The sequence below is a fragment of the Labeo rohita genome, chromosome 7 (genome assembly GCF_022985175.1).
Source record: "Labeo rohita strain BAU-BD-2019 chromosome 7, IGBB_LRoh.1.0, whole genome shotgun sequence".
NCBI classification, from domain to species: domain Eukaryota; kingdom Metazoa; phylum Chordata; class Actinopteri; order Cypriniformes; family Cyprinidae; genus Labeo; species Labeo rohita.
The window spans coordinates 35111644-35125429 of NC_066875.1; the positions used below are offsets into that span (position 1 = coordinate 35111644).

Consider the following 13786-nt stretch of genomic DNA (forward strand, 5'->3'; position numbering starts at 1 on the left):
ATAACCGGAAACCCTAACAAAACATCTCATGCGTAAGTACTGAACATTTTAAAGGGTATTAAAAAATTCACTATGAAGTAATGAAACAAACGTTTATTTGCTATGGAAAGTATTTGTACAAACCATGGATTTTCATATAGCTGAAGGTGAAAGCATAGTAGTAATGCATGTTTCATTGTCTTCATGTGGAAAAAGAATGGGCTATATATGTAGTATATGAAGTGCATTTTTTTTTAAACTGATGATATTTATCAAACAAATCCACAGAAATCAGTTCAGTACCACTCAAATATTGACTTCTAACAAAGTTTAAACTAAAAAAACTATTTTCTAAAGTAAAAATAAATACTGTTCATTAAATTGAATGTAAAAAAAAAAAAAAAAAAAAAAGCTGCATTAATGCTTTACAAAGTGTTACAACTAAATAAATTACATAATTATATCACAGTGTTTCTGCTCTCATAGATGCCATTCCTGAGAAAGGCATTGGTCTCTAGAAATGGGTGGTGTTTGAATATATGAGTTGCTCAGGAAAATGGTTAGACACATACACACAAATTCAGAATGAGAGTTTTCTCTAAATGGTGATGCTGTTTTCTATGCGGCTTGGACACAGATAGAGGTACTGCAGTTCTAGTCCCTCATTCTGAGCTATTATCTGCTCCTCCAGTTCTTTCAGCTCCTTTCTGAATTTATCAATCGCCCTTACAGCAGCAGGCTCAGTAAAGTACTGTTCCATATACTGGCCCATTGGGATCTGAAGAAAAGAGGAAATAAAAGAATTGTGATGATCTGTTAACAGAAAATTAATTTGCTTCATGGAAAGGCATTTCTCTTTGGATGGGTATAGTCTGATGTTATTTATAAATATGGATTTTATTGTACTTTAAATGACCATAAATAATGTCAAAGCACAGTTGTGACAGTCAGCGCTGTTGACCCACCGCATCCGGCTGTGCTCTGCCCAAATGCCATGTGATGGCCATCTGCACACAGGACTGGCTGATATCAGGGAGTGTCTCCATGATCAGATCCATGGTGACAGCATCCTTATCTGTTGGTGGAGGGTGCCGCATGGTGCAGGGTGTATTGGGAACCCATGCACACCAATCAAACTACAGCACAGAGAGAAAGAGCAACAGTGAGAACAATGAAGCTATAAGTAATGCCTTGTAAAACATTTTTTAGGCAAAAACACTATGAATAATTATATTTCTGGTAACCGGCATTCAATTCAGTGCAGAAAAAAAACAAGTATTTAAAGAAGGTTTTTAGATTTGATAAGATTTGATGTGTCACCTGTCCATTGTTGGTGGCAGCATGTTGTGCTGTGCTGGTAAAGATGACCACGCTTAACAGTGTGATGAGTTCTTCTGTTGTTTTCAGCTCACTGGCTAGGCCTGACATGCGAGAAACATCAATGGTTACTCCTAAGAGTCAATTTCAAGTGCCATTTAATTCATTTTGTTTTAGACACAGTATCTTGAGCATCATAAACATGTTTTTTTTTTCTAGTGACCACATGGGGGCACTGTATCTTCATCCTTTGCGTTCTTGATTACTTCCTGTTCCTGTTTTATTTGGATAATGGTGATAATGGTGTATGCAGCTGATGTCTTTTGACATTTTTTAAATGCAATATTGGTGACCTGTATTTGTGTACTGTATGATGAATGATTTATATTATCGATCAAAAGTTTGGGGTTGGCAAGTTTTATTGCACTTATTAAATTAAGATTTTTGTTAATTCTCTTATGCGCACCAAAACTGCACTCATTTGATCAAAAATATGTGACCCTGGACGACAAAACCAGTCATAAGGGTACATTTTTTTAAAATTAGGATTTATACATCTGAGAGATTAAATAAACAAGTTTTCCATTGATGTATGGTTTGTTAGGATAAGACAATATTTGGCGAGATACAACTATTTGAAAATCTGGAATCTGAAAAAAAAAAAATCTAAATACTGAGAAAAATCGCCTTTAAAGTTGTCCAAATCAAGTTCTTAGCAATGCATATTACTAATGTAATATGCATTGCTTTATTTGATATATTTACTGTAAGGAATTAACAAAATATCTTAATAAAACATGAACTTTTAATATCAGTTTCAACCCATACAATATATTTTTAGCTATGGCTACAAATATACGCATGCAACGACTGGTTTTGTGGTATATACACATAGTAACTACAGTAATAAAGTGAAATATTATTGCAATTTCAACTGGAATGTTTTCTATTTTAATATATTTTAAAATATAATTTATTCCTGTGATGGCAAAGTTAAATATTCAGCAGCCATTATTCTAGTCTTCAGTGTCACATGTTCCTTCAAAATGTTTTGGCTCTCAAGAAATACTCAAGAATAATTACTATTTATTATAAAGCAGCAAAACAGTTGTGCTGCTTAATATTTTTGTGGAAACCTATTTTGCAGAAAACATTTTTTTCAGGATTCTTTCATTAAAAAATAACAGAATTTTTTTTTTTACTTTTTTGATCATTTGTAATACTACATGTCACTTTTGTTCAGTATAATGCACACTTCCAAATAAAAGTATTAAGTTCTTCTAAAAACGCTGTACTGACCACAAGCTTTCGAACTGTAGTATATATTGTGAAGCCTAAATAAATACAGCGCACAGTCATGTATTCAAATCTTACCAAATTGAGGCAGATCCACAAAGCCCTCCGTAGCCACATCGTTAATCCAAGCCTGAAGTTCCGAGTCCTGTTCAATTTCGCTGTCACTCTTGTAGTACAGGGAAACTATTCCTGAAACAAAACTAAGAGAAAAGGAGCTTTTAAAGATATCGGTCTGATAGTACGAAAAGTTCATTCATTAAAGTCTAAAAGACTGATGTCTATTGCACCGCTACAGTCATAAAAATTAAAAGCATTGAATAAAAAAATCCTATTTGATTTAATTACTTGTGAATCACATCCCACAGCATCAGTGAATGGTCCCTGTAGAAATAGTCTTTTAGTTTAGTAACTCCTCTATCCAAGAAGTCAAATTTGGGCTGGAGGGAGCGATAAGTTAACACTTTATACTCCCTCTGTGCCAGAATCAAGAGTCCATCTCCACCAGTTGATACCACCTGAAAAACAGTTGAAATTTATGACCAACTGAGTGAATAAAATATACACATCTGTTACGCTGTGGTTGGCTTGTTTCAAGGGAAGATACGAACCAGGACCACTATTTGTAAGCTTTATTGTTTAAAGATGCTCACCCTTTTGAAGATGCCATCTGGGGAAATGAGCTGTGTTCTGCCACGGCAGTTAATCTCAAGCGTATACCTCAAGTGTGGAGCCAAGAGCTGCAGTGAGAGAGAAAGTGACAGAAAGAAAAATTTTAAATGGCTTTTAACATACCGGATAATTGAATTAATGACCAGTGATCAGTGTATCAGTGATTATCAAACTGCAAATGTGCTTTGAAACATGCAAATGTATCCTTCCTAAAAATCACTTCCTGTAGACTTCCTCTAACCTTGTATATGGGGTGAACAGCAGGCAGCTGTCGGAGTGTGGCCACACAGATCACTTCCACCACCAAGTGTGTGCGCAGCAGATGTGATAACAACTGAAAGACTTGGAACTCAGCATGACGAACCCACATCTTAGCCAATAACCAGGCCAGAGGTGGATCGCTAGGTAGAAATATAGGTGTGTCCTTATCGGGTTTCTGTTCGAGCTGAAAGGAAGGGAGAACAACAATATCATTCATGGATTTGTTCCTGTAATGTAACAAATAATAGTCTTTAATATAAATGCATTTCTGCATAAAATGTCTGATGGAGGCAGGAGTAAGATTTGGAGAATCCTGTCCAACATTCATCCTAGATTATTATGTGTCCAAGTATATGTGAGTCAGCAGGTTTTACCTGTATGGCGATGGGAATGAGACCTTTCTCAGGATGCTCATACAGTAAGCAAAGCGGTGAAGCTATGTGCTGTGTCCTGTCTCTGATTACATTGGCAGGAATCCCGTCCAGTATCACATGATCAACCAGGAATATATTTCCTTTCTTTAGTAGGAGAGACAACGAAACATTATTAAATCCGCTGTTCCACTAATCCATTGTATTTAAGAAAATAAACACTAACTCTCACCTTGAGTTCTTGCTTCAAAGTGGTTGTAGGTATCAGAGAGGACTGCACCATGTCTCCAGTGACAGGGAAGTTCGAGGGAATCTCCTTGCACCTAGTTATCATCCGTGGATTTGAGCCATTGAGGAACTGGTAACCAAAAAACCATTCTTCTTTCCAGTGCATCATGGTGTATTCTGGACATAACATTTTTCACACATTCATGTTATTCATTTAATAACATTTAGAAAAAGGATTCACTTGTAGGTAGATTGATTCATGAGCATTTTAAAACAAACCAATAAACAAAATCAATCAAATAAACAGCTAAAACACGTTTAAACAGTTCACATTACATCTGTACGCGCCCTGCGCGCACGTCCGCTACCGTTATCATTTGCATATTTATGAGGTAAATACCTTAGAGCAAAAATAGCTCGCAACAGACACGCTAACGTACCGTTTTCATAACAGCTGACCTGCCTGTAGAAATGCCCTTTATGGTATCTTTAAATATGTTGTATTGTACAGTAAACAACGGTCTTTTCATTACTCCAGATAACGTTGCTCATTTTTCTCTCAGAGCGCGTAAAAGTTAATGCGACTGTGACAAAAGCTCATCGTAGACTATGAGGTAAGTGCTGTTTAATGTATTATTGATTTCCATTGTTAACCCGAATATAATATTTATGGTCTAGCACCTTATCGTTTCACATTTTATACCTTAAGCACCGCAATTCAACATTAGCTGGACCCTTACGAAAATTAACCATGGTTTTACTACAAATTAAACCAAAAAACACGGTTACTATACTTAAACCACGGTAAACATGGTTTTGCTACACTATAGTTTAGAGGTGGACAGTAGTGAAGTATTTTTACTTTATTTATCAGTGTATTTCTTTGGAAAACTTTTACTTCACTCCATTCCAAAGCGCAGTATTGTACTTTTTACTGCACTACATTTCATAAAGAAAAGTTTTTTTTTTTTTTTTTTTACCTTTAATACTTAAGAACATTTGAATTGTAGTACTTTCTTGTACTCAAGTAAATCCTTGAATTACTTTTACTTGAGTAAATGTAAGAAAGCACTATTTTTTTAGTGTAAGTATTAAATGATATTTAATATGAAATGCAGTGCAGTAAAAAGTACAATATTATGGTTTGGAATGTTGTGAAGTAAAGTTTTCTAAAGAAAAACACTGATAAAGTACAGACACTTAAAAGTACTTTTAAAGCATAGTAAAAAATACTTCACTACCGTCCACTTCTGCATAGTTTAACCATGGTATTTCTATAAAACTGTGGTTATACAAACGGTAATCAATACACCAAAAGACCATGGTTACTACACTTTTACTATAATAAAGCCATGGTTAATTTTCGTAAGGATATTGTGAGCTTTGAGTTAAAAATTCATGCAACGTATCTTAACTCAGAGCTTTTATCCAGGGTTTTAATCAATCATAACACAGGATTAAGTGCAGCGTGAACAACTGTTATTCAAGAGTGGGAGTAAATGTGAAATATTGATGTGACATTGTGAAATGCCATTCATTTGTGATTTAGGTCTCCTTCACATTGCTGAATGTTTAACCACAAATATGTTACACACATTTTCTGGGAAGAGAGCTTTCAAAGGATGACGTGATTATATGAAACAGAAATTTTGTGGTAACTAAGCTAAGTACACTATATTGGCAAAAGTATTGGGACAGTATTTAGAGTACAAATCTTAATGTTTAAGCATATATTAATATTCTAGGGAATTGTGTGCTACTAATTTTACAGCAACAGTTTGGATAGAACCCTTTTCTATTCTACCATGACAATGCCTCTGTGTATAAGGCAAGGTTTAAAAAGAAATGATTGCCCTTATGAAAATTAACCATGGTTTTATTATAGTAAAAGTGTAGTAATCATTTTGGCGCATTGATTACCATTTGTATAACCATAGTTTTACTACAAATCCTATGGTTAAATTATGGTTAGTGTAGCAACACCATGTTCAATTTGTGGCTACCATGTTTTAACTATAGTAACCAAGGTTTTTATTTTTAGTAAAACCATGGTTAATTTTCGCAAGGGTGATTCAGTCAGTGTGGAAGAACTTGACTGGTCTGTGTAAAGCCAAGTCCTAATCTCAGCTGAACACAACTGAAACACCTGGTGTGACTATAAATGCAGACCTTGAGCCAAAAACTCATCACCAAACGCCAGTGACTTGTACAGTCATTTTAGACACTTCCAAAGCTGTTGCAGCAGAGATGTAACAACAATTTTTAAATACGTGTATTATGATTTCCACAGTTTTGGAAGTGCCTTTTTCTATTCTAAAGAAGGAGGCTTCCCAATGCTTTTGTCCATATCATGTATGTACAAGTTGTTGTTTGGTGATGAGTTTTTTTACTCAAAGTAAAATCATTCAGAAAGTTCATTAGAAGGGGGTGTCCCAATACTTTTGGCAATATAGTGTATTTGGCCAAAAAAATAAGTGATTATTTGATTAAGTTTGATTAAGTGATTGTTACCAGCTATAGGGCTTCTTAGCTTCCAGAAGATCCTTTTGAAGTCATCCAGGTCATTCCAAGACTTTCCAAACTTGATTGCAAGTTTTTTCAGAGAGAGCTCCAAAAGCCTGAGAGGCCGAATGGTGTACAAATGGAGTAGTGATTTGAATAATGGAACAGTAAGTAAATGAGACATAGACAGGGGAACACACCGGCTTATGCACCAGTCATTGTAATAAAACACTTACTCGCACTGCAAAACCTGTAGTGCATTTTTACTCACGCATATTGAAGGGATCCCACAAAGTCACTGCGCTTCTCGTTGTCAAAGCGAGCGTCCTGGGGGAGATCGGCCTCTGACTTGGCATCAATGCATTTTGGAATGCCGGGGGCCCATGCAAGCCATCTGACAGGTAAGACACAGAGGTCAACAGGGATTTGTGAGAAGCACATTCTTTAGAAAGATAGGAATGCAGTGATAAGTTTAGTGTGTATGCAATTTTCATGAAGACCTGTATATTTTCTGCCTCTCCTGAAGTTCTGTCTTCCTGTGAGATATCTCCAGTGGCAAGGTATCATCACTGATCTTTTTCGCTTTGAGAGAAAAACAATCGGAGTTGAGGGTTTTAATCATGCAGATGCATCTTGATCTGCATATGCAGTTTAGTATAACTGACCTGTGCCTTCTCTGAGCTCTACTACCACTTTATCTCCCACTAGCCAACGGTAGCAGGGAAAAGTATAGCTGGATCTTTCTCCAGGTATGCTGACTTTCACATAACGGCAGAACCAGTTATCTTCCACCCAGTACCTTTGCTTTTCCAGGCGCACCAGTATCAGGGGACCCAAATCAGAAGCGCTTTTAACTGTGTAATCATCCACCTATAGATGTTTTAATTCATTATTATTAGTCAGTATTGCATATTTAATTATGCTCATTCCACATTTTGCATATTTGCCATAATTTAATGCTCACTTAAAGTTAATAGTTAAAAACACAGATAATTTCATAACACATTTAAATGTAATTTCAGAATGATTATCTATTTTTTCATATTTTGCATTATAACGCAATGTCTAAATTTCACTTGTAGCATCTAAGATGATTGTTTTTAGTGTTTTATTTTTAGACAAAATAGTTCAAAATAATTCAGCCACCCATCTGTGATGACTGTTACATGAAAATAATCATCATCTTATAACACTACACTAGATGGAAGAAGAAGGAATACATATTTAACAGTTTTCATAAGCACACAAGCATATTTATTTACCGCTCCTCTGCAGAAGTCTAGGCCTGGATTGTCCAGCACAGTTTTCTCGCTCTCTCCTCTCTCTCCAACCAGAGTCACATATATATAGTTATTGGTTCCTGAATATTCTGAGGTCCCGGTGGCCACAGTCACTTTGTACTCCATCTGCAAACATGCACGTACAAATGCTGATCAAACTGTGGTATATATTCAGTTTCAGTCACCATCACAGATCACAGAGCAATACTTTTTGCAGTTGCATGAAATATCTAGCAGAGAGATAACAGCAGATGTTAGTCTGTTGCCATAAAGTAGCTATTGTGCAATCAGTTTATGTATGCACCGGACGATGACAAAAGCGAGCAATGTATGGTGGAAGTGAAAGTGGAAAACAGTAATGGCTAAAAAAAAGGATTTCTTGCACAAGAATTGATATCCCCTGGGCTATATCACCTGTTTTCACAGAATAATAGATGTTATTAATTTCAAACATGAAACCAAGACACACCTACAATCAGATCAGCATAGGGCTTTGAGTAAAATAAAAACCCTCAGTGTATTGAGAGAAAAGATTCAAGCGCACGGAGACACTTCAGTGTAATTTGATCTAGTGAACTTCCCCTGTTGTAACAATACAAATACAACACAATTCAAACTATGAAAATAAAGGAGTGCATTGTATATGTGGTATTTACAGTAAAGAAAATATGACATTACAGTATACTGAAGAGAACACTTTATAGTAAGGTTTAACATTAATGCACAACAGTTTATATACAGTTGAGGTCAAAAGTTTACATACACCTTGCAAAAATGTTATTTTGCCAAAATAAGAGCGATCATACAAAATGCATGTTATTTTTTATTTAGTACAGTCCTGAATATTTCACATAAGACATTTACATATACTCCACAAGAGACTATATGTTGTTCATGAGTCCCTTGTTTGTCCTGAATAGTTAAACTGCCTGCTCTTCTTCAGAAAAATCCTTTAAGTCCCACAAATTCTTTGGTTTGTCAGCATTTTTGTGCTACGACTATATGATTTTGAGATCCATCTTTTCAGACCGAGGACAACTGTGGGACTGTTTTTCCTATTTCGCCTGAATATGTTTTTTTTTCCATTTAGTACTGCCTTCAGAAACTACAGAAGGTACTTACATGTTCCCCGGAAGACAAAGTAAGTTAAATTTACCCTGATCGTCATATTCAACAGTTTTCACAGCAGGCAGTTTAACTGTTCAGGACAAACAAGGTACTCATGAACAACTATCACTAAACAACAACACAGTAATAAGAATCAAGTGTATGTAAACTTTCGAACCGGGTCATTTTTATAAATTCAACCATTATTTTCTCTTGTGAACATCTTTTATGTGAAAAATCATATTCAGGTCAGTACTAAATAAAAATAAATCATGCTTTTTTAATGAATCCCCCTACTTCTGTATAATAATTAACATTTTGGTTAATATTCTTTTAAAGTATGGTATTGTTGGGTTTCTTTTTAATACATGAACTAATAAGCAATAAAAGTTATATTTTTAAAAATTTATTAGTATGGGGTTAAGAGTTTAAGTGCTGCTGTTGTAGTGCCTTTTCTCACGCTTTTCTAGAGTTTCATTATTTCCTGTACAAGTAGGATGTAAATTGGCTGGAAAATCAACCAAGCGCTGTAATCTTTAATCTACAGTAACCCAGCTCAAAAACCTCTAGATCGATGGTTTCACCAAGATATTTTAGAGCAAGCTCATTTATAGTCTGTCCGTTACGCCTGCTATTAAACTATGATGTGCAACTGCACTCTGTTAATACAGGTGCATAAAAATGTTTTGCATGTATTGCATATAAAGCTTAGACACAGTCATCATATCATGGTCATTAGGAAAGATGCTTTAAAGGATTTAAAGTAGCTTAAAAACGTGCCTAGACTAGTTAGTCCAATTGACAGTTCACAGAGTTCTGACCAGTGAGACAACATGTGGAGAAACACTCATAGATTCAACCTTAATCAACAGAGAACATCAGAAACTCATTGATGAGTTACTTCAAAAAGTTCCAATACAGTAGACTGACAGAATAGTTGAGGAATAAAAAGTTACCTTTTCTCTGTAGAATGGTGTGGGTGGTGAAAATCTTGCTCCTTCTCTGCTGTAGTTCCTCTTGCCTCTTGAAAATCAACCAAGCGCTGTAATCTTTAATCTACAGTAACCCAGCTCAAAAACCTCTAGATCGATGGTTTCACCAAGATATTTTAGAGCAAGCTCATTTATAGTCTGTCCGTTACGCCTGCTATTAAACTATGATGTGCAACTGCACTCTGTTAATACAGGTGCATAAAAATGTTTTGCATGTATTGCATATAAAGCTTAGACACAGTCATCATATCATGGTCATTAGGAAAGATGCTTTAAAGGATTTAAAGTAGCTTAAAAACGTGCCTAGACTAGTTAGTCCAATTGACAGTTCACAGAGTTCTGACCAGTGAGACAACATGTGGAGAAACACTCATAGATTCAACCTTAATCAACAGAGAACATCAGAAACTCATTGATGAGTTACTTCAAAAAGTTCCAATACAGTAGACTGACAGAATAGTTGAGGAATAAAAAGTTACCTTTTCTCTGTAGAATGGTGTGGGTGGTGAAAATCTTGCTCCTTCTCTGCTGTAGTTCCTCTTGCCTCTATTCAGTCCCCTTCACTGTGCTTTTCTCTCAAACAGCTCTAGTTTCCTTCTTTCATCTCAGCAGTTGCAAACCCTATTGTACACAGTAACTAGCTGTTCACTCAACTTCCAGTTCCACTGACTGAATCAGGCAGATATTTGCTTTGAAATGTTCTGTGTCTACTGGTCTCCTCCCTCATACCTCCTTTCCACCATCCCATCCCCCTCTCCCACCTCTTTAGCCCTTTCCGTCATAGCCCTAACCTAAACTCATTTGTTTATTCATTTTTTCTCTGCTGTCCACTTCAAGGAAGTGGGTAGTTCTAGCTCACAGAAAAACCACAAGGTTAAACGTAATATTTTTGTACTGTACTTGTGAAACCCTACTGAGAATTCTAACAACACTTCAGTCAAGAGGTCACAGTGTTGCAGTTTGTCACTAAAAGAGTTTATTTGTAAAGTAGGCCATTCTGGGCGGAATTAAAAGCAATACTTTCCCTTTTTAACTGGGTGCTGGCAAATACCAGTATACTGACCAAGAAGTTTCACATTATGCAATCACCATTATGGAAATTAAAAATTGCGATCAATCTTATTACAAAATACAGAGCGCAAAGTAAAGCATTTCAACACTTTAAGGTAACGCTTGTGTGTATTTATCAGGGTATTTTAGTCTTAGCAGAAGAGTTAAATATATGCAAAATCTATTTGGTGTTGAGGAAGTACATGACAGATACTGTGGTGTAATATAAAACGTTCCTATGACTGCTAGTTATCCTCTAGTATGTTATTTTAATACATATTTTGATGTGCACTACTGTTCAAAAGTTTGTGGTCAGACTTTAGAATAGTGCTGGCACTAATGATTATTTTGGCAATCAAGTAATCTCGATTATTCTGACGAGTAATCGGAAAATTATAATTTTTTTGTAGTAATAAAAATAGACCTAAGTGAACAATAGCCTTTAAAATGACTTAAAATACATACATAATAGCAATGAGGCAATAATAATTAGTTCAAATAAAGTATCAAAAGCAAGTAATCATATGGTTTCATTGAACAAAACTGGTATAATACATCATGTATTATAAACACTAGAGCTAATGTGCATTACGCATTATAACAAATGCCTGCAGAGGGCGCCAACAGCCTGACGATTGTTTTTACACTTTACTACCAGTAGTGTAGCCAGAAAGGAGACTCTGGGTGTGCATCAGAAAAACTGGGTGTGCCACATTTATTGTCAGATTAATATGCAAAAAAGTCCGACTCTGCGTAACGTTACAGAACAGACTGGGCTGATATAGCCTGTTCAGGTTCTTCTTGTGCTCCTCGATAATACTTATTATTTTTTTGATAGCACACAATCTAAAAAAATCTATATATTAAATTAGTTAAATATTAAAATGACCATGCAGATATATAGTGCGGTTGTATTTTTCTTGCGTGGCATGCGTCCCCACGTCATTTTAAATTCCGACTTGTAAAAAGCATTTACGTCATCGTCCTTTTTATTAGCCATTTTCCACAGCTTTCTCGCTCCTCAAGACAGCCACAGACAATCAAAAAAATTAATGCCGCAATAGGCCCTTGACTTTTTGTTTCATTTTCACTTTATTCGCGACACACGCTCCGCAATTTTTTAAGTCGTACATTACATACAACTTGCACCACCTGCAAGATATTATTAGGCTAACAGCCAAAAAAAAAAAAAAAAAAAAAAAAACAATTTATTGCATGTTGCATTTAGTATTGACCAGAAAAAGCTTTTTCACATAGGAGTTGACACACAAATTAAGCAGTTTAAAAGTTTACATAGTCTACGCTTGATGTTTAAACTGTAAAATATGTTGTATTAAGAACTGTATTTAACGAAAATAAAGCCAATTATCCTGTAAACGTGGCTGAACTTGTGTGTATAAATTGAGGATTTATCCTATCGCGCTTACTGCATGACATGGAGGTGGTCGCGCAATCCCTTGTTTTTTTTTTTTTTTTTTTTGGTGTGTGTGGAAAGACCTTTTTCTGATTTATGTACACTCACGATAACACCAGCTTGGCACTTTACGTTTTTTAAAATAAAATGCTGACTTTTCGAAAAGTGCACCTGCTAATCACGTCATGTTATATTGCAATGCACCGGTTATGCATGCATATTGAGTCAAATGATTTTTATTTTATTTCATTTTTTTTTTCATGTGTGTGAGTGCTATGGGGGTGCTTTGGTCTTTCTTGGGGGTGCTGAAGCAGCTACTAGCCCCTCCCTAGCACTGTTCATGTTTATTACGATTATAAAAAAAAATTAATCTATTTTTAGGTGTGCCAGCTGCCACTATGGGTGGCACCGGCACACCCATGGCTGCGCCCGTTTACTACGATCTGATTTGTTTAACATTGACTCAACATTTAGTTGAAATGTCCACTTAATCTTTAATATTTGGCCATTTCTTTATGCTAGAAAAGCTACAGCCACTGTAATGTCTTGAATATGTGGACATCAAAACATGTAAACTCAGAGTGAGGGTTTGAACTTTTATTTTGAAATCGTGATGAACAGTTAGCATATTTAGAAAGCTAATGGTGTATTCCCCTGTGTTTGCACAGGTTTATAAATGATTTACCTTATTACCTTATAAATAGCGCATGTAGCATTTCAGGATGAATGTTGTAATAAACCTAAACTCACAACAAGATGCATAGATGGAGTTTGAGAAGCTCCACACATGTATATACATAACCCACACCTGCATCACATGTATATATTTATTTAATTAAATGGTAGCGTTTGTGAATTCCTAATAGCATTATACTTACGATTTTTAAGTGGGTTTAATATGTGGAATGCGCAATGTCCGGTATTTTGCAGATTACTTGGCAAGGGCAAAATGCAAACAAAGATTTAAAAAAAATACTCCAATAGAATTAAGGAAACCGATATTTGTGTCCTGTTAATGCAATATGCAAGGAGCACTGCACTTGATCTAATCACACCTTTTTTTTTTTAATGATAACTACTAATGAGAACTTGCACAAATTAATATACTGAAACAACAATGTATTCAGGAAGTTAGTGAGGAGCAGGAAATTAGAGATCAAGAAACTAATTTATATTAGTTATTAGCAGTGTTGGGGGTAACGCATTACAAGTAACGCAAGTTACGTAATATTACTTTTTTCAAGTAACTAGTAAAGTAACGCATCACTTCTGAATTCTCTAAGAAAACATTTTTTTAAAACAAGTAACGCCAGTTACTTT

General features: G+C 35.5%; 1 protein-coding gene across 2 annotated transcripts; it reads right to left on the bottom strand.

Moving 5' to 3' along the window:
• Window positions 1-78: 78 nt before the first annotated feature.
• Window positions 79-10763, bottom strand: alox12 (arachidonate 12-lipoxygenase). 2 transcript variants are annotated; one of them, XM_051114021.1, is made up of 16 exons: window positions 10482-10763; window positions 9967-10031; window positions 7886-8029; window positions 7289-7493; window positions 7124-7205; window positions 6895-7017; window positions 6633-6739; window positions 4126-4298; window positions 3897-4040; window positions 3503-3706; window positions 3243-3329; window positions 2938-3107; window positions 2671-2792; window positions 1300-1400; window positions 945-1115; window positions 79-757 (listed from the first exon to the last, which is right to left on the bottom strand). In XM_051114021.1, exons 3-16 carry the CDS (start codon window positions 8027-8029, stop codon window positions 578-580), a joined length of 2013 nt encoding a protein of 670 aa, XP_050969978.1. In that variant the 5' UTR covers window positions 9967-10031; window positions 10482-10763; the 3' UTR covers window positions 79-577. The 2 variants fall into 2 exon arrangements, with proteins under 2 accessions (XP_050969978.1, XP_050969977.1); XM_051114020.1 differs by lacking the exon at window positions 9967-10031.
• Between the last annotated feature and the right edge of the window lie 3023 nt (window positions 10764-13786).

Coding starts and splice junctions, on each gene's coding strand:
- alox12 (XM_051114020.1), bottom strand. CDS start 8,029: ATGGAGTACAAAGTGACTGTGGCCACCGGGACCTCAGAATATTCAGGA. Junction 4,041..4,125: donor CTTTGAAGCAAGAACTCAAG/GTGAGAGTTAGT, acceptor CTCCTACTAAAG/AAAGGAAATATATTCCTGGT. Junction 3,330..3,502: donor CTGTTCACCCCATATACAAG/GTTAGAGGAAGT, acceptor CTCTCACTGCAG/CTCTTGGCTCCACACTTGAG.